The sequence below is a fragment of the Bubalus kerabau genome, chromosome 1 (genome assembly GCF_029407905.1).
Source record: "Bubalus kerabau isolate K-KA32 ecotype Philippines breed swamp buffalo chromosome 1, PCC_UOA_SB_1v2, whole genome shotgun sequence".
Classification (NCBI taxonomy): domain Eukaryota; kingdom Metazoa; phylum Chordata; class Mammalia; order Artiodactyla; family Bovidae; genus Bubalus; species Bubalus kerabau.
In genome coordinates, this window is record NC_073624.1 from 229,245,502 (window position 1) to 229,271,195 (window position 25,694).

Here is a 25,694-nt window from a genome sequence, read left to right on the forward strand (position 1 = left end):
CTACCCTTCCACACCACCAATCATCCGGTTGCCCCAAGAAGCTAGAAAGAAAGGGCAGAGCATCTTACAGTAGATCTAAGCTGTCTGTGATCAGATGGTGAGACCTGTAGCTAGACCTTGTATGTTTCCACATTTCAGAACAACAGTGAACCACCAGCATCTGGGGTATTTCAGATGCTCATTAAAAATCCATGTTCCTGGGGTATCTCCCAGACCTACTGAATCAAAATTATTGGGGTAAGGACCAGAAAGTTCATTTTCTGCAAGTTTCTCAGGTAACTCCTTTTCACATTCTCTGAGAACCATGGTTCCAGAGCACTGCTTCTCATGCTTTAGTGTGCATTAGAATCACCTGGAAAACAGGGTAAAGCCAGGGCTCCTTGGCCCCAGAGACTGTGCTTCAGATGTCTTAGGTAGAGCCCTGATATTCACATTTCATACAATCTCATGGGTGAAGCTGATGTTGCTGGTCCAGTCAGTGGGCCATACTTGGAGTTCACTGCCTTAGAAAATTCCTGATTCTGTCATCAAAGAACTCAGATACTGCGGTAGCCCCAAATGACTCCCCACCTTCTGGAATCCACATCCTTGGTAAATCCTTCCCTTTTGTGTGGGCTGGACCTAGTGATTCACATATATTTTGAATAAAATTCACATATATTTTGAATAAAATATGCAAAACTAGTTGGATGCTACCTCTGAGACTAGTTATGCCAAGACAGTGACTACCCACTCTCACCCTTGCTCTTATTCTTCTCACATGCTCACTGATGAAGAGGCTGCCATGCTATGAACTGCCTGATGGCAAGGCCCACAAGGCAAGAACCTGTGGGCAGCCTCTGGCCAACAGCAAGCAAGGCACTAACTCCTACTAATAGCAATGTGAGTGAGTTTGGAAACATATCCTTCCCTAGATGAGCCTGAGAAGACTATAGGTATGGCTGATGCCTTGATGGAAGACCTTTGAGCTACTCTGAGCCAGAGGACCCAGAGAAGTCAAGCTTGGATTCCTGCCTTCTCACAGAAGCTGTGAAATAATCAATGATCCAAGTCACTAGATGTGTTATACAATGATAGATAATAGAGATGCTTTGTACATGAGCAACCCTGGAATCGATATGACCCCTTGGTATTTAACCCATCCTTCAAGTCTCTCATCTCATCTTCCTTATTATTAAGGAGACAAATGTGTGAATAAACATAAATGAGCAATGTTTAATAATACACACTATTTACACGTGATTTACGTCATAATGTTCTTAGTGCTCAATTTTTAAGCCATGACCCTGGGGAGGCTTCCCCTGGGTTTTAGGGAGGTTGTGGGGGGGCAGAGCTTCAGGGCAGGATGGGGATGGTGCATCCACATCAGACCTCACCCTCTGTGCACTCCACCTGGCCATTCTGAGGCTGTGTCTTTTGCACTAAGAGCATGGTGAATTCTCACCCGCCAGTCCTTGTGACAGGAGGAGTAGCACCTCCATTGGCTGAAGAAAGGGAAGAAAGAAATGACTAGTTTCACTACTGGCAAGGGGAGGGGTCTTTCCCTGAGAAAAGTCAGTAAAGGGAACAAAGTCCGATCTGCTTGCCTTCTCTCCAATGCAGTGCCTGACTTCTTCACTGAGGGAAGGGGACAGCTTTTCTACAGGCAGAAGTTCTCATTTTCTCTAGAACTGTGTGTCTAGAAAGTACATTTCAGGGGCTGCACGTGTGGAAGGGCCACAGTCTACTGGAAAGGCTCTAGATACAAAGCCAGGACCCTAATCCCTGCTCCACCATCCATTCCTTGTGTGACTGAGTTCAGCCCATTCCCTCTGGACTGTGCTCTTCCCATTCTGAGATGAGATGATGGGCCAGGACATGGCTTGAACTCCCCAGATCAGTGTCTAAAAGGCTAAGAAGAGAGGTAGCTTCTGACCATGGCAACTGGTTGGAGATGGGACAGCTGTCCTCAGAGGGCCAGGCCCCCACCACTCAGCCAGCGTGCCCTCTCTGAGGAGCGCCCAGAAGGACAGCTATGCCACAGGGGGCTCTGGCAGATGTTGTCCAGCCTGGTCCTAATGATGTCCTGCAGCTCCTCGTCACCAAGCAGGACCGCTGCTGCCAGGGCCAGCCAGAAGTACTCGGTGGCATCGTGCGCATCCTAACCCCCAGCATGAGGGCAGAAAAGAGACAGCATTAGCAGACATTTCCAGGAGAGGCTTGGAGGCAATGCTGGGAAATCTAAGAAAACTAGCTTTTGCCTGTTTGACATCCTTTCCCAGCCCTTTCTCCTGGTTCCTTGGGGGAGTTCCCTCACCAAGTTCATGGCAGTTCTGTGGCATTGCTAACCTCGGTGGCCCTCCTCCCCAGGCACAGGGATGGCGCCTTACCCAGACACAGACAATCATGAAGCAGCATCACCCTGGGCTCAGAACTTTAGGTATATGAATATGACTCAAGCTGACTTGTCCCAAGTCACTCCCTGGGAACTTTCAAGTGTGACCTAAGAGAGAAAATGGTCCCTCACCCTTTTAGATGGGGGCTTGAAGCTGCCAATAATAGAAGGAAAAAAGGCCAAGTAATAGAGAGAAGTAGAAACATTCTACGGAGAAGGCAATGGCACCCCACTCCAGTACTCTTGCCTGGAAAATCCCATGGACGGAGGAGCCTGGTAGGCTGCAGTCCATGGGGTTGCTAAGAGTTGGACACAACTGAGCGACTTCACTTTGACCTTTCACTTTCATGCATTGGAGGAGGAAATGGCAACCCACTCCAGTGTTCTTGCCTGGAGAATCCCATGGACAGAGGAGCCTGGTGGGCTGCCGTCTATGGTGTCGCACAGAGTTGGACACGACTGAAGCGACTTAGCAGCAGCAGCAGAAACATTCTAAGCCAAGAAGTACAGAGAGAGTTCCCCACCTCTCTCTTAGATCCATGATGGCATCTGACTACCAGCTTCCAGAACTACCTGAAATTAAACTTATACCTGAACCTCCCAGTTCCTTGAGCCAATAAATCTCCTTATTTGCTTAAGCTAGTTTGAGTTGAGCTCTTTCCCTTGCAATGCCTAGAGTCCTTGGTTGATGGAATCAAATCATACACATTTTGTCCCACTTCCTGGGAGCTGTGGATCAAAGGCAAGATCACTGAGGGGAGTCCTTCACTACCCTATCGTTGCTCCCTACATGGTTGGGATGCAGAACATATGGTTCTTCCGGTGAGACTCAAAAAGATATGTCTGGTTCTCATTAACCCTCATAAGTCAATAATAAATTCAGACCAGAAACACTCTGGCAAATAAGAAAAAGACAGCAGAGCTGCCCTAAGGGTCTGCAAACAGAAGCCACTGTTTCTGTGTGAAGAGAGTAAGGGTTGTGCTGAAGCAGACAGAGACATCTGGTAAGGGAAGCCAGTGCCTAGGGACAAAGTTCAAGGGCCAGAATGCAACTGAGAATTATAGACCACACACACAGTTCTATTAATAGAAGTCACTGGAAAAATAAGAAGTTCTGGATTCAACTCCAGCAGAGCAAATAGGAGATCAGGGCTAAGATCTTCTCAGGACCTAGGCATGCTTACACTCTAAGACCCTGCATGTTATTATCTCAAACATGCCAACATGTACCTAGATTTCATCTAAAATATCATTTATAAAACCTCATAAGAAGTGAGTTTCAACTGACTAGTTCATCTATAACATTTTTTAGACATACAGTTAGGAATTAATTTTAATTTTGAAGCTTATAGTTCTTTTGTTTGGGGGTCTCGTGTATTGTTTAGGTCTTATATATTTTCACAGGCCCTGGAGGAGCTCACAGGCACTAGAACATGTGCCCATAGTATCTGATAAATGAAATGGGCCCAGAAATCCCAGCGGGGCAAAGAAAGAGAGGAACATGTCTCCTCAGCAGAGATGGGAGCCTCTTTGAGGTCTCCAAGGGGGGCTAAGTGGAGACTGTCATTGTGTTCCCAGAGGAGCCACTCCCCACCCTATGAGACAACACTCCCCAATTTACCTCTCTCTACTTTACCCTGAAGGCTCAGGGTCAGGGAAGAATATAACTGGACAGCAGCTCTCAGACAGCCTCACAAGCCTGGTTCTTACCTTCAGCTGGTAGAAGGTGAGTCGGCCCAGACGATAATACACCTTGGCATAGTATAAGGCCTCCTTGGGGCTCTGCAGGCAAGGTGGACAGAGGGACAGAGTCTTCAGGTAGCAGTCCTCAGCCATCTCATACATGTGCAGGGAATAGTACACAGTGGCCAGACGGTGGAAGGCCACCAGCTCCTGCCGCTGATCTCCTAGAAATTGGAAGACTGAGAGAGATATCCTACAGCCAACACCTTGCATCATTAGTTCACTCATTCATTCTGTACAGTTTAGAGACCCTTTCACTTTTAACTCATGCTTTAGAATCTTGGGGTCTAATGGGTCTATGACTGGTTTTGTCTTTGGTGGATTTACTGTTTCAATAACTAACTCTTTTAGCACAAAACAGACTTTTAAAGAGAACAAAGGCTTCCAATTGTATTTTTTGGAATATTTACAAGGTGGCTGTTTGATGCAATCTAAAAACATCACTTTTAAGCTTCAAAGAGCCAAAAGCCAAAGCTAAAAGAGAAAAATCCAACTGTCTGAAATGGAAATATCCAGTCATGCGGAATAGCATGAAAGGGTGAATATATCCTCCTTTCAGCTTCCGTCCAAGGAAGGATAAGAATGCTCCAGAGGGAGCTGCCTGGGCCCTCAAGGCCTTCCTAAGACCAGTAGACAGTTGCACAAATAAGGTTTTCTGCAGTAAAGGAAGAGTTAGGAAAAGAAAAGAGAGCTCTGAAGTGCAATTAAACACAATAAAGTTCAGTATCATCCACATCTCATGCCCTTGAGAATGCCCAGAAGTCCCTTCTAGAATCATCACAGAAGACTCCATTTGCCCTTACATCTAATCAAGCATCCTTTAATAAAACCTGCTTTTCCTCAAGCATCAATATTTGAGATGAGTTTATCTTTTTATATTCTGCATTTTTTTTTCTATTTTAGTGACTTACATTGCTTCTCATTAGCTTCTGTTGTAAATGCAAGCTATTTCAGCTACTGAGTGAGTTAGGTTAATGGGAATCTGACTTTCATTTACATTTCAATACCATAGGAAAATACGCACTTGACTAATAATCAACTAATTAAAAAGTTAAGGCAGAGTGCTTTTGTAATAGGCCATTAGTGCATAGGATAGGATAGGATAAAATACCATATGTGCATAGGATAAAATACCATTTACCCTGGACTCAGAATAATACCAACGATACTAACTATAAGAGTGTGCACAAGTAACACTTATCAAGGACCTATATACCAAGCACTGTGCTGTGGGTTTCAGATGGATTATCACTGGTCTTCAGAACAACTGTATGCTGTGGGTGTCATTTTTAATCCTGATTTGCCAATGACAAACTTGAGGCTTCAGTTCAGTTCAGTTCAGTTCAGTCACTCAGTTGTGTCTGACTCTTTGCGACCCCATGAATCGCAGCACGCCAGGCCTCCCTGTCCATCACCAACTCCCGGAGTTTACCCAGACTCACGTCCATCGAGTCAGTGATGCCATCCAGCCATCTCATCCTCTGTCGTCCCCTTCTCCTCCTGCCCTCAATCCCTCCCGGCATCAGAGTCTTTTCCAATGAGTCAACTCTTTGCATGAGGTGGCCAAAGTACTTGAGGCTTATAGATATTAAATTAAGCAACTTGCTTACCTGGGGGCTCCTTGACACTTTGACCTAAAGTTTGAACCTATGGAGTCTGACTCCATGGCTATGCTCTTACAACTTTGTTGTCCCTCAGGGAGTGTCAGCCCCTCCCATCCAGTACCCCCAGACAATTAGGACCACCTACCTACGACTGTGCTGAGTCTGGCTGCCAAGGTGGCAAATTCCAAAGCCTTCTCATAGCCTTCCAGGCTGATCTGCAGCTCTGTCAGCTTGTTGAAAATCCGGAGCTCGGTTCTCACTGCCTTCATCCTCCTTGCTAAGGGAACAGCCCCAGTCTGAGAACAGAGGCACAAGGAAACAGTCTAGCCGAGAATCATCAACACATACCATATTCTAGAACGTTATATAATATCTTACTGCCGGGGACTGAGGGATGGCAGTGACTGAAGCCCAGGGGGAGATGGCACTTCCCATGCATGGCTTTTCTCAACTCTCTTCTGATCCTTGCTCTTGGTTGCTCTGCCCAGACCTCAGAGGTGGAGGAACTAGAGGTCATCAGGCTACCCTGAAACTGAGAGCAGGAAAGAGAAGACAACTTTCTTCAAGGCCACATGGGAAGTTACTCACCTTCCAGTTATGCACTCCCTTAGCACCCACAGTGCTAATCTACGAAGCACATACAAGGAGTATGTGCACAGTGCCTGAGAGTCCCCAGGAAATAGTCATTTCTATTATTTTTATTATGAATGTTGGGCAGGTCACTTCATCTCTCTGAGCCTCAGTTTTGTCATCTATAAAATGTGTATGACCATGAGAACCTCAAAAGTCAGAGACGTGTCTTTCATTCACTCCTACCACAGTGCCTGGCACATATTGCCTGCTTGATGAATGTTTGATGACTGAATAAACAAAGCAAATGAGTAAGTATTGGAATAAGTGAAATTTTAGGATCAAGTAAGATAACAAGTTTCCCAAACTTCAGTCTGTAATGAACAATTATGATTTTTTACATATCTACTTAACATATGGATATTTATTTAATTACTATTATTTCTCATATTAACTGTCTTTTTTTTTCTTGCTTCATTCTTTGCAATAATATCTAAAATCATGCGTTTGATGAACTGGTATTATACATATTTAATTTTTAAAATATATTTTAATACATAATAAAACATAGTAAAGAAAAAGTGTTCATCCATAGACCAATCATCTCCCACCATGCCATGTACATAGAAACATTCTGGTCGACAAAGACATGTGCTACAAACTGTATAGTACCATGCACCTAAAAGTTGTAATTATTATGGTATGTTCTCTCAGGAAGAATACTTTATTTATCAACCCCAAGAGTGACAGAGTTTATCAGCTCCTTCTTTGAGAGCCTGCTGGACTTAAGAGAGGGAGAGCCTGCAGGCACTGAATGAAGAAGGGAAGACAAAGAAATACCATCAAGAGATGGGAATGGGGCCCCAGGCCAAAGCCCAAGTGAACCTGCCTACATTTGTGCCACAGCCTGGCTGGGGATACTGCTGACTATGCAGCCCATGACTCACTCGGTAATACTCCACTGCACGATGCCTGTGGCGAGTCCCGTTGAAGAACACATCACCCGCTTCCTCATAGAGCTTGAGAGCCAAGGAGGGCTCCTCTGACTTCAGGGCTTTCTGGATGGCTGCCTGGGTGGAAAAGAGACTGCTGTCAAAGGTGGACAGAAGCACTTCTGAATGTCCACAGGACTGGCAAGAAAGACATCCTGACCATCTAGCTTAACCCTCTGTTAAAGTCCCCTGAACCTTAAACTGTCTTCCATACTCATAAGGCTGGTAAGAAGCCTTCAGGATTCCCTAGTTCTGCATTTCCCCTTTGAGGACATGGAGATGAGACCATTTGATGAGATGATAAGTTTACTTTGACAGCCCTAGAAATGGTTTTCAGCAGCACAAACATCTTGTAATAGTTGAATATTTATTTTAATGTGTTTTAGAGAAAAAGGATTAATAATACATCAACAGATAGCTAGAGGGAAACTTGTATAACACAGGGAGCTCAGCTCAGTGTTCTGTGACAACCTAGATGGGCGGGATGGGGGAAGTGGTTGGAGGAAGGCTCAAGAGGAAGGGAACTATATGTATTATAGCTGATTCACATTGTTGTACAGCAGAAACCAACACAATATTGTACAGCAATTATCCTCCAATTAAAAATTTTAAAAATTAAAAAAATAATACATCATAATCTCTGATTTTAGATAGCACTGTTTAATGTAAAAAGTTAAGTTGATTTGAAGTTGAGTCAAAGAAAAATAAATAAATAAATAATGGTACAGAGGTACTGGCTATGGCAAAACTATAAACCTGATGTATAAATGATGAAGTTTGGAAAAAGTGAGTTCATCCAACACAGTTTCCAAATGGAGAAACAGGCTCAGAATAAGGAGTTTTCAAGTTTACATCAAAAGTTGTGGCAAACAGATGCTAGTGTCTTTGATTCCATTACCCTTCTCCTGGCCCCTATGATCTCTTTATCTCAAACCAGCTATTTAATTTTGCACCTAAACAAAATGTGATGAAGACATAGAAGAGAAGAATGTACCACACCTGCAGCACAACTACAGCATCTCAAAGATCCTTAGGTAGAGAATGGTTTACCTCAATGGGAATGACTGCAGAACATCAAGTCAGGTGGTAGTCTAGGCTTAGGGGTACCTGGGACCAATTCTGGTCTGTAAATTACAGGGCCAAGGTCCCTCAGTTATTTTTATTGCATATACAGATACACAAAGATAGAGGCAGTGAGATGAAATCCTGGAGTCAGGAGTTCTGCCACCAAGCAATGAACAACCCCAATAGCCCCCTCTGGGCCTTTGTCTCCTAGAGAGAGAAAGACAAGACCAAATTGTCTGTTCTCTGATAATTCTTCCACCTCTAAAATCCCAAGGCAGAATAGAGTCTCTGAAAGAAAAAACTTTAAGTCCTACTGCTGGAGAGAAGTTTTAACCACTTACTAGCTGTATCACTTTAGGCAAGTTACCCAGCCTCACTGAGTATTGTCTGTAAAGTGTAAATTTCAATAGAAACTCCTGAAGCATTTATAATGAGGATGAAACAACATCATGCATGTGAAGTGTTTAACAAAGTCTCTCATGCAAAGTAAGCCTTCAAACAATGTTATACAATCATTATTAAGACTCAGTGGAAGCAAATTTGTGTGAGTATAAGTAACAGAGTAAGGGAGTTGGGTAAAGGGGAAGAAAATGACAAATGGGAAGGAAGTGAAGACTAACAGGCATATTTTTGATAGAGTACATCTTCTTATATACCATCATAATGTCAGTATTGTGCAGATAGTGATGATGATGATGAAATACCACTTATTAAGCATTTACTAAGTCCCATGTACTTAGTAAATATTTATGTACATGTGTTTACTATGCAAATAGTATAGTTAATGTTATAGTTAATGTTACTATGCAAATGTTATACTTAATATTTACTAAAGACAGATCCCCTCATGAAGAAACCGAGGCCCAGAGAGCTCAGATAGGTCACAGAGTTCATAATCAATGGCCCTGTGATTTGATTCCAGGTCCATCTTTCTTTAAAGCAGAAGTACTTAATCTACACTATGATATACTACAGATGTTAAAGGTGTGCAAAAAAAAATAAGAAAATAATAATGTTAATACACTGCAAATATCAACCTTCCTTACTTCCCTGAAGTCAAGCTGTGTGTTGAGCTTTAGAAAGATGGATAATTCTGCCAAGACAGATGAGCAAGTCTCCCATCATGTTCTTTGAGAGCTCACACATGCATACAGAACTCAGGGACTGGCCCACAGCTGCTTGTATTTAGCCTACCAGACTGCCCTGGTTTCCATCTTGAGTCCAGGGAGCAGCCCAGAGTTGACTGTCCCTCTAAGAGCTTGACAAGAACATCACCTCTCCCTAGTTCCAGCTCACCACTTTGGAGGGTACAGCTGCCCCCACTCCCATGGTCCAGGCCAGCAGATAAGCTCTGCTGGAGACCTACCTGCAGGTACAGCTCCACCAGTTCATCTTCTTGCATGAGGTAGTGGAGTCGCCCAGCTCCAAGCCAGGCCTCAGCAGCCTTGTCTCTCTCTCCCAGGTCAATGAAGATACGCAGGCTCTCCTTGATGCAGGTGAGGGACCTCCTGAGGGACCTGGGGATGAACATGGACCCATAAGGTATGAGGGCTCAAAGAGACCTAGAGTCATTCAGCACAGGAGGACACTGAAGCTCTAGTGGGGGAACAACATTATTTCAGATCACACAGGGAGATCTGCCTAAACCAGCTATGATCTGCTGCTGCTGCTGCTAAGTCGCTTCAGTCGTGTCCAAATCTGTGCGACCCCATAGATGGCAGCCCACCAGGCTCCCCCGTCCCTGGGATTCTCCAGGCAAGAATACTGGAGTGGGTTGTCATTTCCTTCTCCAATGCATGAAAGTGAAAAGTGAAAGTGAAGTCGCTTAGTCGTGTCTGACTCTTAGTGACCCCGTGGACTGCAGCCCACCAGGCTCCTCCATCCATGGGATTTTCCAGGCAAGAGTACTGGAGTGGGGTGCCATTGCCTTCTCCGAGCTATGATCTGGATCTGCCTAAACCAGCTGTGATCTGGATCTATCTAAACCAGCTGTGATCTCGATCCAAACCAACTGTGATCTGGATCTGCCTAAACTAACTGTGAGATCTTGAGAAAGTACAGAATCTCTCTGTGCCTTGATTTCCCCATCTGCAAAATGGGAATATAACTGTACCTGCCTCAGAGGATGTTTATGAGAATTAAATGAGATAGAGTGTTTCCAACAGTGCCTACCATAGAGTAGGCACTTGATAAATGTTTAAATGTTAGTTATCATTTCTATGATTACTAGCTCATGATCCAACCATCTTTCCATGACACTATAACATTTTTCATAAGAATCTAACACAGTGGATGACAAATGCATACTTATTGAGTAAATGCACAAAAGAATGACCATAGTGGTAACTGTAAATCATTAAAAAGATTTTGAAGTTTGTATAATAAGAAAAACCAAAGAAGGAGGAAAGTTTTGGTGTTTAACAGACTACTCTTCAGTTATTTGGAAATTGCTCATGTAGAAAACTCTTCCCCTCACGTCAGGGATTAATGAAGAAATGAGGTGTAGGTAATACAGTGTTGTACAGGTTCAGAATTCCAGAGCAAGAAGGAACACTGGGTATCACCAACACAGCAGTAATTAGAATCGTCTAGAAACTCTTTAAACATGCATCCACAGGCAAAGTCATCACCTCAATGTGTTGACATACCATGCTAGCCTGGTACACTCTAGCTCAGGCAGCAGCATTTTGTCAAAGTTCCTTATCAGCTACTATTGTGACTCTATTGTGCAACTTGGGTTGAGACTCTCTCCTTATTTCATAGGGAAAACAGGCCCAGAGATGGGAAGTGACTTGCACAAGACTGCACACCACACTGGGGAACAATCAAAGGCCAGAACTCCATTCTCCTGAGTCTCAGCCCAGGACTCATCCCACAATACCCATAGTTCTTCATAGTGTGAATCATGACTCACCTGTACCAACATTACCTGGGGAGCTTATTAAAAACAGACTCCCAGAGATCTCTCAGACTGACTGAATCAGAATCATCACAATAGCAAGCCAGGAATCTGAATTTCTAAGACACACCCAGATTATACTACTGTGCACTGAAGTTTGGGAAACACCAAACCATGCAAATCCTTCTAGGAACACTGACCATTACCAACTAAGTCTGTAAATAGTTAGGAGGTCCTTATCAAACATTGGGCTTCCCTGGTGGCTGAGAGGTTAAAGCGTCTGCCTGCAATGTGGGAGACCAGGGTTCGATCCCTGGATCAGGAAGATCCCCTGGAGAAGGAAATGGCAACCCACTCCAGTATTCTTGCCTGGAGAATCCCATGGACGGAGGAGTCTGGTAGGCTACAGTCCATGGGGTCACAAAGAGTCGGACACAACTGAGCGACTTCACTTTCACTTATCAAACATGGTTCCATCTCATGATAGGCAACCCAGGCCCCAGGCCCCCTTGTTCACAGTGATGGAAATAAGCATTGTTTGTGACTAATAAGGCCCTGATTCATCTTGACAACAAGGTGGCTATTAGCCTTCAGAGAAACTGCCAGACATTTGGCCCTTGTAAGTCCTGAGAAGAAAGAACTCTCGTTCTCTGCTGCCCTGCTTCTGATATAATATTTACTGACATCAAGGATGGGCAGTGGCCACTCTCTGTCAAGAATCAGAATGTCAGATTTGCTGCTGAGACCGTGCTGTGAGCTGAGAAGCTGTACGCAATGCTGAGGTGGTCACCAACCTCCCTGGCCTGGTAACCACAGACCTCCTTCACTATAGGAAGCCCTGACCTTTTCTCGCCCACTCTGTACCCCTTAAATGCCAAACAGGGATAACAGGTCTACAGGCCTGGCCTCCACTTCTCCCCCTAGTCCCACTGTAACAATTAATGAAGACAGGACCCATACGTCTCATCCTGGGAGATTCTTGCTGCTGCTGCTAAGTTGCTTCAGTCGTGTCTGACTCTGTGCAACCCCATAGATGGCAGCCCACCAGGCTCCGCCATCCCTGGGATTCTCCAGGCAAGAACACTGGAGTGGGTTGCCATTTCCTTCTCCAATGTATGAAAGTGAAAAGTGAAAGTGAAGTCACTCAGTCGTGTCAGACTGGTAGCGACCCCATGGGCTGCAGCCCACCAGGCTCCTCCATCCATGGGATTTTCCAGGCAAGAGTACTGGAGTGGGGTGCCATTGCCTTCTCCAGGAGATTCTTGGGATATGGTTATTTTCTCCAAACCCCCAGGGAGCAAGATGTGGGTTAACACAGAGAAATCAACTCACAAGGAGGCATTTTGACCTTAGAATTTTTCTCTCTGAGCTCACTATGACTGTGAAAGAGAGGAGGTCAGCGTTCCTCAAAAATACTCCAAGGGGGAAGGCAGGACTTAGAGAGACCCAGATGCTCACATAACTCTATCAACACTCTGTGTACATGGATTTTCTAAAGACCACTGCTTCCACCAAGACTTATACCTGATTCATGACTCCAGTATAAGACAAGCACCTTATGGTCTAAAGTTGGGAAGTGGTCTCCAGCTTCCTTGGTTCTTTCCTACCATCACTCACCACCTCATGTATTTACATCTACCAGTGGCTATGCTATATCACCCACAAGACGAGTCACTAGCTTGGCCTGGAATGTCCCAGCATGCCAATGCTTCCAGTCAACACCTGCAGGTTCTAAGTGTGGCTCAGCTCCCAAATCAAATAAGTAAGGAGAACAGCTGGTGGAAGACTATGAAATCAGTCTTGATCCCAAGTCTCATGAATTCCTAGCCAGCTATACCCAGGCCCTGCCACAGTATCTCCTCTCCTCTTAAACCCCCAGTTTTTTCTTTTTCTCATTTTTTTCTGCACCTAAAATTCAATCTCTGTGGCTGAATCCTTGTTTCTTCCTTCCTGTGTGGATATCAGCCATGAGTCTGTGGTGAGGTGACCTCAGTACACCTGCCTTCCCAGACTTCCTCCTACCAACCCCTGCTGGGGTTTTCCAGATTCCTGCCCTTCCTGGATGAATGTTGGACCTCTGGCCAGAGCCCAGCCTCCACTAATTGGTCTCATCCAATTTCCATAATAAGAACTACCACTCACCAGGGGCTGACCCTGGGCCAGGTGTTGGGATACAAATTTTCAGTACACATCCTTTTATTTAATCCTCAAGAAATCCCCAGCCATGAAAGTTCTTAGCTCATTTTGCAAATAAAGAAACCCAGGGGTCTTTTAAAAAACTTGTCCATGTTTGCATTCCTCATTTCTAAAGCTTTATGTGTAGCTTTCTGCTGTTTTGTCTTTAATAACAGCACTGACGGTAATTGTTACTTATGATTTATTGAGACCTTAGCATGCACTAGGGGCTTGACACGCCTAATTTCATTTAATCATCACAACAGCACTAAGACAACAGTATTATTATCATATCCATTTGCAAATGGGAAAAATAAGGCTTTGAAGGGTAAGCAATAAAGACCAGGTAATAAACTGTTTAAACGAGGATCTAACCCTGAGAATCAAATTCCAGAGCCCCCCCACAGACCCTCAAACAGTGCTCAATTTCTGGCTCAGAAATCAACTGTGGAAAGGCTTTTGTTTCTTTTGCCACTTTTACAACTTCAAAATTTTGAAGGACATAAGCAACCTCAAACCTTGAACAAAGTGCCCCCATTGGAAAAAGATGGATGGTGATGTACATCCTAGGCTTGTGATAAAAGAAGAACATGTCAGCAAGTGCAATTCTTTCCTTGTTTATGATTCCAAAAATGTTAGGGATTAGTCATATTAGCTATACTGAAAACCAAACATTGAAACATTTTTTTCAGTTCCACAGGAGTAAGATGCACAAGAATAAGAATAAAAGCCATGAAAAATGACTTCTAGGCATCTAGGGATTATATTATATGCAAAGAATCATTACTTTGCAAAGGCCTGTTGCATGCAAGGCATTTCTTTCTACACATCCTTTGTGTCTCTTAGCACCATTTATGTGATACTTGCAATTAGTATGTGTATAATACCTACTTCCTGAACTAGATGATAAGCATTGTCAGCTCAGGGACTGGGCTGACATTTGTCAGCTTTTAACATAGAGTCTGGGCCATAGTACATGTCCAGCAAGTATTAGTCGAAGTGATCCAATAGAGCCATAAAGTTCTCAAGGAACCCACTGGGTTCAGCTCTACAGCTGAGTCTATAGACAGTCTAAAGTCTATATTGTGTCACCTTGAGACAGAAAACAAGACCCCTAATGACCTTTCTCATTGAGAGACTGAAAAACTTCATCAAACTAGATTCTGTAGTCATCATCATGAAGGCAAAGAAAGCAAGACTCAAAAGATATACTGAACAAAGTGTCTCAAGACAAAATTCTGAAGGCTGAGCCAAAGTTTTCATCATCTACTGCCCTGCCTTCCTACTCACCATCACTGAACACTAGAGAAAACCTTTCAAATAGGAGGAATGTAAATGAGCAGAAAAGCAGTATGGGTAGTGAAAATGACTCACTCTTTCTTTCTCATAAGGTCATCCTGAGATTGCACGTTGGTTGGTAATCAGTGCATGCTCACTGAATGTCTTCCGTTACTATTATGACCACCATTTTCAATATGGATGCTGACTGTGCCAGTCCAGAGGCCCACTGTAACCCCCTGCACCCCCATCTAACCTCCACATCCCTCCCCGGGAGGTAGGCTATAATCTCTCTCCTTTGGTACCTACACCCAGAGAAACATCAAACTCGGTCTGTTAAATCTACAAAATGTTTTTCAAATGTGTCCTCCCCTTTCCATTGCTACAGTTAGACCCTTGGCCCCAAATGGTCTTCTCTTACCCTGCTCCAGTTTTCAAAATCTTTCTTATCCCTCAAGGGCATCTTTAAATGCTATCACCTTCATGAAGTGTTCCCTGACAGATCCACCAACGCTTAGCTGAAAGTGTTGTTTCCTCTCCCTCCAAACCTGCCCCGGCAGATGCCTGCCATCTCGCCCATGAACACTTCCTGCCTTTGCCTGATATGGCTTTGAGCTTTGTAAGAATGGAAATCCCATGGGGAGAATTTAGTTGAAAAAACCATTACATCAAATCCACTTAATAAATTCTTCCTAGAAGTCAGTGCCAGGAACAAATTTGCTCCAACAGATACATTTGTTTATATTTTTTTTATCAGACAGTGAGAACCTCATATGGTTTTTCCCTTTTTACCTCAGGTACCAGGAAGCTTAGAGCTAAATTACAGTAACCACCTCCAGGTGCATGGAAACACTTGTTTATCTACTTCTGTTAGCTGGTCTTTGTTCTATTCTTTTTCACAAAGGCTTTGCAGGAGTAGTTGATTTATACACGCTAAATAAATGTAGCATTATAGCATGTTCTCCTTGACAAACTGAGCATCCTGAAAAGGGGTAAACATCTTATGCCCACACAAATATGTATGTCTCTCTGTTCTATGCTAGACACCAGGTCTGCCCACTTGGAGTTTACAGTCACTACATCATGATCTTCTGAAGCTACTGCAGAGTCTTTAAAAATCCCCAGAAGTTTAGGTCTCTGATCTAGAAGGCCCATAACTTTAAGAATCTGCCTCCAAAACTCAAGACTCTTTGGAGGCAGCAGGAATTCTTATACTAACACGGCCATTACCAGTGTCAGCATAGCATAGCTGGCTCATCCTAGACTTAACATTTTAGAACAAGAAGGCACCTTATTCAATTTAACCTTATAAATGGGGGAACCAAGAGGAGAAATGGCTTATTTAAGGACACATTATAAGCTCATGGCAGGCTCAGGTTTCCTGACTCCTAATCCAGTTTTGATCTCTTCTTTCACTGCTCCGTGGCCTGTGACTTCCAGACACTCCTTGGAGCAACTCCAGCTCCACACCTTCCCTTCTCTTTATCACTCCCCACACCTAAGAAACCCAGTGGTCCTTCATATTGCCTTAAGAAAGGCCTCTGCACTCTGTTGACAGCATCCAGGGCTTTTTCTTTGGCTTTTCACTTAGAATTTCAGTGGTTTTTGACAACTGGAGGCAGGAGGAAGGCTGTGAGCAAAGGATGGCAGTTGGGTAGGTGATTAATCACTGCACAGCAATTAATCTGAGATTGAAGTTGCACACAGGGAAGGGTGGCAATAAACCTGACACATATTTGCCACCCATACTCCTGTCCCTTAAAAGTCAACTTTCCCAAAGCCCATTCTCACTATGTGTTACCATGAATATATGACTATCTCATCTCTAAGGTTAATTTAAGCCTACCTTCTGGATCTACTCCAAAACTATACAGATTCCTAAGGTGTTCTGAACAGAAACAAAGTGGGGCTGAGGCCAGGCTTCCTGGCCCCTCACAGCTGCAATGATCCAAAACTCCATTCCTGGGACTAAAGACAATGGGATATTTGGAGGATACCTGATTCTTGTGAGAGGGAAGAGACGAGGGAGAGGGAGACAGAATGGGAGGAAGAAAGACAAAGAAAGATTTCATTATCTGATTATTAGTGGTCTGATTTATCAGGTGCCCAAGGTTACCACATTGCATAGAAAAGCAAAAATTATCATTTAAATAGCTTTTCCTCAATTACTTCTCTTTGCTCAACCCTAGCAATCATCTCTCCCCCATGTTAGAAGTCATTCATAATTATGAATACAATGCCACAATGCTAATCTATTGCAAAGTATATAATTAAATATAAACCATGCAGAGTTTAATGGAATCAATTAAAGGCTTGTTAGAGAGCAGAGTTGCAGGCCATGCCACTGGCAAATGAGGATCAGGCAGATCTGATCAGTGAAGAAACAGAAAGGAAAATCAGCAAGAGATGGCAGGATAGTTCACTTGAGAATAATTTAAATATCAAGAGTGAAAAAAAAAAGCCTTTGGGTAAAACAGTTATGTTTTGGGATATTTTTGAAAACTGAGCCTTTCTAAGAGAGTCCCGAAAAGTCAATCACCAAACACTTCTTTTGTTATGTTTAGTCTATGACTTAGTGCACAGTTGCAGTTATAACCTTAGCTTCTTAACTAAAAAGTGAAAATAAACTTAGTTTCATCATTTCCAGTTTCATTGTAAAGGTAAGTTACCATCAAAATTTTTTACTATGAAATTTTACACCCCTGCTTTCTGTGCATTTATTTACTTTGTGTCTTTTCTCTAATACTAACTGTCCTCAGGTAATGAAGACCTCCTGAGGGTTCCATGGTCCTCAGTATAGTAATCGCCACCTCTCTGAATTATGCATCCTCAGCCACATCCATCTGATGGATTGAGACACACAGGTAATTACTTGTAACACAGCCAACATGATTGAGCCTTATCAGGCACTGTCCAAGTGTCCCGTGTGAGGAAGCGGAGGCATGGGCAAATATAAAAATTGCCCGAAGTCACACAGCTAATAAGTGACGGGTGGCACTGAGTTTACAATGTGTGTTGGCTGCAAAGACCACATTCTTTTCCATGATGCCACAAACACATCATGTACATCTGGACTTAACTTTGTGAGGGAAAGTATACTGACTCTCCTTAAGGAAGGAAAGATGTTTCTAGGAGAGTCCTTGAGCCTGCACTCACCTGGATGTATTTAGGTTCCGATAGAGCTGTCCAAGGGACTCCAGCAGCCTCCCCTCCATCTCCCGGTCTCTGAGTTGCTGAGCCAGTGTCAGCCAGTGCTCGTGGTAGGTGATGCATGCCTCGGGGTTTGGGGACACAGAGCTGTAGAAATGGCAGAGGGATTTGGTGACCTGAAGCTGACCTGAACATAAAGCAGGAACATGGATGAGATGACTGGAGACAGGACAAAGGAAAAAAATGTCCTCTAACACTTTTCTCTAAAGCATCTCAGCAGCACAGGACATACTCACTCTTCAGGTGTTGATGCCTTAAGCCAAACAGCAATGCCATTTCATAACAAAAGCGGCCACTAGCCAGCTGGCGTCCATACACCTGGACCTGAGCCAACCAGAGAAGCACCTGTACTAATTCCATGTCTGTCTCCATGCTGGCCTGGAGTGTAGAATAGAGTTGCACAGACTGTAGAAGATAGTTCCTGGCCGGCTGCTGAGGCCAGGACTTAAGGGTCAGATGGCCAAGATTGGCCAAAGCCACTGCCTGGTTGCGCACATCCCCTACCTCCTGGGCTCTGTTCAAGGCCCGAAGATAGCTCTTGGCTGCCCTGTTTACCCTGCCTTCACCTTGAAGTGCAAGTCCCATGAGGTTATAGACCACTCCTTTGTGGATAACACTCTCTGTCTCCTTCAGGGAGTATAAGAATGGCTCAAGGATGTCCAAAGCCTTCTTTGGCTGGCTGGATAAGAGATAGGCCCATGCCAAGCAGAGGGAAGACTCAAAAGCTTCCTGCTCACTCAGCAGCTGGCCTAGCATCAAAGCTTGGCTCAGGTAGTGGATGGCACCATCAGGAGATCTGTGTTGGAGGTACACTTTGGACAGGATGAGACACAGGACCCTCTGGGTGCTCCAGTCCGCCTGTTCCTCACAGGAAGTCAGTGCCTGCCTGAGTGCCGGACAAGCCAGGGAAGAAACTTCACCCCAGCTTGGGGAGGAGATGCCAAGGAGCTTGGTGGTGTTCTGCAGGACCAGGTGGACCTGCCAAATTGGAAGGGCCATCCCTTGGACACTCGGAGTTCCACGCAGCCGGACAGAAGCCACTGCAAGGTGTGGCAGATATTTCTTGTCATAGAGAAAACTCAAGATGGTGGCTGCAGCATCTGAGGTGAGAGGGTGTCCAGAGAGGAGCTGCAGGCGCTCGGCAAAGGGCAGGACCTCATCATGCCGGCCAAGGCTTAGGAGCAATCGGATGGCCAGAAAGCAGGCCCTGGCCTCCAGGGGGCAGCTGCCGGACACGATGCCCTGTCTCAGCACATAGGCCACCACATCCAGCTCGCTCTTGGCACTGTACTCCCGGTCAGGCAGGCAGGCCAACAAGGTACCTGCCTTCTCCAGCAAGGATGAGCCTTTATGCCTCAGCCTCTGTCTCAGGTAGATGGCCGCCAAATTGATGTACAGGGCAGCCACCAAGGACAGATCCTTAAATGCCCCGTTGAGAATGTGGATGGCCTCCTCAAAGTACACCCTGGCCTGAGAGAGTTTGACCTTCCTGACACTTAACCGACCCAGGAGGAAGCAGAGCCGGGCGTGGGCCCAGGTCATGTGGCTCCGCTTGGCCCACTTCCTCGAGGCCTCCAGGTAGGCCATGAGCTCATCCTCCTCAGAGTAACTATAAAAGGAAGACGTGAGGAAAGAGAAGGAAAAATCATAGAGGCTCTTAAAGTGGTCAGCATAACCCTCATGATCCAGAAAAGCCAATATGGGGGCAAAGTTCTCAGCCTCCTCCTCCTCCTGACCAGTGTTCAGGTTCATGAGCAATTCTGGGTCATCGAGGTCATCAGGCTCCGGCAGATGATAGGTGTCTGAGGCAGCTGAAAGGAGCTCTTCCTCCAGACTGGAGTCCTCAGAGCTGCTGGACTGTCTGGAGCCCATGGCCTGATGCTCCTCCCAGGCTCCACCAGGCCGGGTCTCCTTGAAGCCTTCGGACTGGGACACTGTAAGGGACGGGCAGAATTGAGCAACACTAAGCACCTGCAACTATGGTGGCCAGCTCTTGGCAAGAGGACAAGATTCTGTCCCATAGGACTGGAGGTCTGGTTCAGCATGATCTCTACTCACCGCTCAGATCGTTCGGAAGACTCTGGATGGATTCAAACCCACCTGGATAGAGATGAAGGACAGACCTGAGTTAGGTCAGAATGGTCCAGCACGCCTATGCCTGCATGCATTCCCTGGACCAGTGGCCCCTTGGAAACTGTGTTTCAGACCAACTGCCGTCCCTAAAGTACAAGACAGCATCTCCCCTTCACCATCAGTGCGGCGGGGACCTAAAGATTATCTGGTTTAACCCACTCACCGTACAGTTGAGAACTGAGGTAGAAATGAGAACAGAGTCAGAGAAGAAAAGACAGAAACAGGAGCTCTATGCCAAGAAGTGTGAGTATGCAGGGCAGGGGTGATGACGGAATCTTAAGGCCCAAATCTTTCAGTGAGTCTATGACAGAGCAGCACACTTTTGGCATGTGGCATTGCCTCTCGTTTCCATGTGTACAGCCTTCCTTCTTCCTTCCTCTGTCATCCACCCATTCAACAGACAGATTCAGTGTGCACAATGTGCTTTGTAAATTTGATAGGATGAGGTGACTAAATGTCAATAATTAAGAAAAGAAGGTAAAGAAGCATCTGAGGTTCCTAAGTCTTGTTCCCTGAAGTACTGTGGTGGGATGAGGTGGGAGAAAGCACAATCTCTAGTAGTTTTAGACATTTTGAATTTATAGTAATTGAAGGAGCTCTAGCAGAGAATGAAATAGATCTGTAGCCAAGGAGAAAAGGGGAGACTTGCAAACATGGATTTGTGACTGACACTATGTCACAAAGAATGTCTCAAAGTCCCAAAAGAAGGATTTGCAGGGAAAAGCAAAGCAGGTGGAGAAGGAGTGGTTACAGATTTGTGAATGAGCTGGGAAAACATCAGCATTTTACTGGCAGATGAGAGCCAATCCAGGAGACTGGAAAGGCACAGAGAAAAGAGGAGTCATGGAGACCAGGGTGGTTTACGGTGCAGCCATCTAACAGTGACATAAGTGAAACAAGATAAGTGAACAAAAGTGAACAAGATAACAAAAGTGAACACATTTCACCGTGTTCAAAAGTGAACAAAAGTGAAATAAGAGAAGGTGAGAACCAAAAAGATGACCTTGGGGTTGGCAGCAAAGAAGTTGACCCCCTTGGCCAAAGTAGCCACAGTGGAGCTTGTGGAGGTGAAGGCCAGGTTTGTGCTCCATAGAACAGGGGCTGCTAGAAAAAAGATTCTACCTCTTCCTGGCAAAGAAGCAATAGCCAGCCACCTGTGCCCCTACTCTGAGCTCTCCAGTGAACTTTGAGGGTAGCAGGCCCCTCACCAAGTGAAGCCTCCACTTGCTATTCTCAGGAGAAGGTTTCTTCTGTGAGTGTCATTGAAGGTACTTGATATCTGCAACCCCCAAAGGTCCTACAGCCAAACACAGCAGAGCTAGAGAGCTGGACTCTGGGTTCCTGCACCTGTCCCTCACTGATGTTGTGGGACACATGCCTGCCCCACCGCAACCATTTCTCTTTAGGCCAGGACCCCCAAGAACACAAATAATGCAGGAATTTTTTAAAAATGCTTCCTCTCAGAGAAAGAATTACAGGGCATAGGCCTTGGGAGAGTTGGAATTTACCGACAGGATGCCCCTTCTTCTGGTTGCCTTGGTGCCAGGGACAACCTGTGAAGCCATGAAGTGCAGCCTGCCACCCAGCAGAGATGCACCCTTGGTCTGTAGATAAGAACTAATGGGCTGTGTGAGACCTGTCCCTGGATCTCCCTCAACCACTGGGTCAACAGTTGGCAGATACCCTGGATCCAAGTCTGCAGCCACCCCTACCTCCAAAGCAGGCCCCTAATCCTTGATTTTCAGACCTTGGCTCCAAACTACCAGGCTACACTCATAACTTCAGCTTCCTGGTTCAGCTTGGTGCAGCAGTGTGATCTGCCTGTAGTAAGAAAGTGCTGCCAGGGCTGGTGCTGATACCTAGGCAAGGTGCTAATCACAAATGTTCCTGTGCCTGGAGAAAGTTTCTAACTCCCACTTCTGCTCCAGAGGCTAGCCTGTGAGTACTTCTGCAGAATCTCTGGCCATACCCATGAAATGTGTGCCATCTAATGTGGCCACAAAGGAGTGGACACAGCAACCCCATCACTGAAGAGATAGGAGAAACAGGACTCCTTCCTCAAACCCTGTCATTGGATGAAGCACTTCTTGACACAGAGCAGGGGACCCCTCACAAAGTAAGGGAAAGGAGTGTCATTCATTCACTCAGTCAGTCATTCAGACACCACTGAAACTGTGCTAGGTACTGAGGCTCCTCACTCACTCAAGGCTGACATATCCAACAGTCCAAAGTCATTTTGTGTCAGGGGCAATGTGGTGAAGTAGGAATTGTCCTGACTAGAGGACAGGGGAGGGCAGTTCTTATCCTGGTTCAGGCACTAATTCACTTGGGCCTCAGCTTCCTAATCTATAAAATGAGAGAAGTCATTTCTTAGGGTCTTTCCAGCTATAATGTTCTATGGCCCCACCTTTATTATTGTGGGGCCAGACCTACTTCAGCCCTAGGAGGAAGACCCTCAGCCACAACCCAGGAAGCTTTCTTCTCCAGTTTAGAATGGAAGGTTCAATATGGCCAGCCTCCCATTCTATAGCTGAATTGATTTCATTACATCTCATAGTTTTTAGGCACCAAGTCCCTGTGACTTTAGAATCATCTGAAATCCAAAGTGAAAATGCTGCTAATCAAATATGACCCAGGTCATCTACTGAACCGTGATCACAGCCCCACATACATGCATGTGATTAGACTTTAGAGATACTGTACTTTTTGGTTAGGAACAATTCCTTAATCTTGAGGAGTTTGGGCTTTCTCAGGGCAGGGGGGGCAGTTGAGAAGCAAATACTCACTAAGCTGGTAGACAGATGTTATGTCAGTCTGAGCAAGTGTGCGGAGGAAGCTGACACACTCAGCTTTCCTGTCACTTCCCAGGAACCCGAGAGAGCATTTTTCCTCATCACTGAAAAAGGCAGAGTTCTTGCTCCTGTGTTGAGGCAAAAGACATGGACGCAGATCAGTGCAAGGTTTCAGACACGACCTCCTCTCTTCACCCTAGAATGCAGTGAAGGACACAGAGAAGCCATCAACCTACACAGTCAGAGCTGAAATCTGTATAATGCTCTTATTTATACATCAAAGAAGAGCTGGAGGCACCTCATCTGTGCAGAACCGACCTATGTGGTAGCTGAAGAAGTGGCACATGAAAACAACCCTCCAATTAAATCTCCATCTCTCAAGAAAAACAAAACCCCTTCCTTCAACCCCTACCCATTCTGTGAGACCACATGGTGACCATTTCTAAGGAAAAAAATAGGAACTGGCTGTCCTAAATGCAAGGGTTGGAAAAGGACCATTAAAAGATGTTTCTTTGACAGATTATTTCAAGAAAACACTCAGGACTGATGACACAATTTAGAGGAACAACGGACAAAGCTTGACTATAGTCAGAAGAAACCCTTCACAGCTGATATTGACATCAGATTCCATGACACAGCACAACAGTGTTATGCACCATAAAGAGAGGGAAAGAAGGCTAAGGCATGGGAAGTGGGTAGAAGGAAGGCCAGAGGGCTAGAAGAAATGATCATAAATAATAGAGCTCTGTATATTCACTTTACTGTATAAACTAATTGTTAAAACCAATTTGTCAGCTGGATACCTGTCATAAATCAAAGAACATGAAAACTAGAAGTGCCTTGGAAAGTATTCAGTCCAGTATCCATCTAGACAACATTTAATAAATATCTCTTTGTTCCCAATATATTTTTAACTTCAGAATCCAGCTTTAAAACAAAAATAACTTGGAAGCCCAAGTGTTAATACCAGCTAATACTTTGCGGGGGCTGTTTATTATGAATCAGCTACTCATTTAATGCATGCAGTTGCCCTATGATGCATATACTATTCTTATTCCCTTTTTACAGAGGAAGAGACTGAGGTACAAAAAAATAAAGTCTGTGCTTAGGTAACCGTAAAGCAGGATATAAGAGGAGCTTCTTTACTTCAAGCACAGTTAAGGGAGGGGCTGGGATGCAGTGCCATGGTCTGCCACTTACCCATTGTCTCTATAGCTCAGGTAAATGCAGTTTGAAAGTCAGCCACTTTAGTGGCTATTTTCTAGTTGAGAAAACTAACCACTAATGTGAACTGCTCAAGGTCACAACTCTGATTAGAAGCAGAACTGGCACTAAAGCTTGTCTTGACATCTATAGCTCTTGACAAAATACTTACATCAGTCAGTTCAGTTGCTCAGTTGTGTCCGACTCTGCAACCCCCTGGGCTGCAGTATGCCAAGCCTCCCTGTCTTATGGAACCCCTGTCTCTCTGGCTTGACCTCCAGATTCTCCCCAGAAGTTTAAGATATTCCATTCTTAAAAGAGCATGTAATTGAATTCTACATCTAAACTTATTTGAGATAAAAAGAATGATATGATCCCATTCCTTAATTTACTATTTCATTTACTCTTCATAACAACCCTATGATGTAGATATTTTTATTCATATTTGTAGATGAAGATTCAGAAAGGTTTAGTGACATGCTCAAAATTACACAGCTGGAAAGTGGTAAAGCTGAGATCAAAGCTGAGGTCTTCTGCCTCTGTGTCCATTGCCTACGGCTAATATGCTAATGCCCTGAGTCCCAGATACTTAGAGAGAGTCCAAGAAGCTTGACAAATTACATTAGGGCTTGCCGGCAAGGAGATCCTTAGAAAGAGTGTGGTAGGGCTTCTAGAAATACAACAGGCTGAAGCACAGGGCTACTTGCCACCATATACATAGACAAAGCATGGATAAAATCTGATAAACATTTTAACCTTAAAGAGAGAAAGGGAAATTCCTAGGAACCAGAAACAAAAGGAGAAACCAAAGCCAAGTTGGTAAGTTAGAGTAGATGGTCCAGAGATGCTGGTGGTTCTCAGCTGGGACATTGGCCCTCAGAGGTGGGGCTGACCTGCTAATACCACTTAGGGACAGAATGTGACTTTGGACCTGTGTGAAGCAGGGAAGCTGAATGGAGCTCCCAAAATAGCTTTGTGTTCTCTATGGCCTAAAATCTAGAAGTGCTGCAACTTCTATAAAAGGAGATTGGAAACTTCTCATAACCTGCCAAGAACATGCTTTCTGTCTGTCTGAGTTCCTGGAAAAAATAAAACACCTAGGCTTACACTATTACAAGGTGTGGGATATGAATTTACACTGAACAATGTAGTACCCTATCAGAGAACCAGATCTGAACCACTGAGTTTCTAAGTTTCCAGGGAAAGCAAAGGCCAAAACTGCTCTGCTGGAATGCTTTCTGTAGTCAAGGCTTCAGGCAAAGACCATCTTTTAAAATGTTGAAAGTTCATTCACATAACTGAAAATACAAACCACACAAGAAAATGAACTATTGACACAGAGAGTCAGCAAATGCACAAATGCGTAGATCAACTCTACAATAGAACTAACAGTAATCTGAAGATAATTTATAATAAGCATGGTTAAAATAATGAAATAAAAAGAATGAATAGAAGCTACAATGAAAATATGGGACTATAAGAGCAGAAACAGAATATGTGAAAAATAGTAAAATACGAATTTTAGAAGTGAAAATAAAAGCATGGACATTTGGGACCATATGAGTAAAGTTAAACAACAGGTTTAGTCACAACAGAGAAGAAAATTGGTGAAACTGAAGAATGTTCTGAGGAAATCATCCAGAATGTAGCCTAGCA

The 25,694-nt window shown here is 44.5% G+C and overlaps 1 protein-coding gene across 1 annotated transcript in view; it reads right to left on the bottom strand.

The window, feature by feature from the left end:
* Nucleotides 1-842: 842 nt before the first annotated feature.
* Nucleotides 843-25,694, bottom strand: part of SH3TC2 (SH3 domain and tetratricopeptide repeats 2) — a 55,166-nt gene continuing 30,314 nt past the window's right edge. Inside the window, exons 9-17 of the mRNA XM_055557928.1 lie at nucleotides 22,830-22,963; nucleotides 19,969-20,010; nucleotides 18,147-19,844; nucleotides 17,857-18,037; nucleotides 9,715-9,865; nucleotides 7,239-7,361; nucleotides 5,867-6,017; nucleotides 4,085-4,281; nucleotides 843-2,140 (exon numbers count right to left, since the gene is read on the bottom strand). Of these exons, the coding sequence (XP_055413903.1) occupies nucleotides 1,949-2,140; nucleotides 4,085-4,281; nucleotides 5,867-6,017; nucleotides 7,239-7,361; nucleotides 9,715-9,865; nucleotides 17,857-18,037; nucleotides 18,147-19,844; nucleotides 19,969-20,010; nucleotides 22,830-22,963 (2,869 nt within the window). The 3' untranslated portion in view covers nucleotides 843-1,948. The remainder of the gene's footprint in view (nucleotides 2,141-4,084; nucleotides 4,282-5,866; nucleotides 6,018-7,238; nucleotides 7,362-9,714; nucleotides 9,866-17,856; nucleotides 18,038-18,146; nucleotides 19,845-19,968; nucleotides 20,011-22,829; nucleotides 22,964-25,694) is intronic.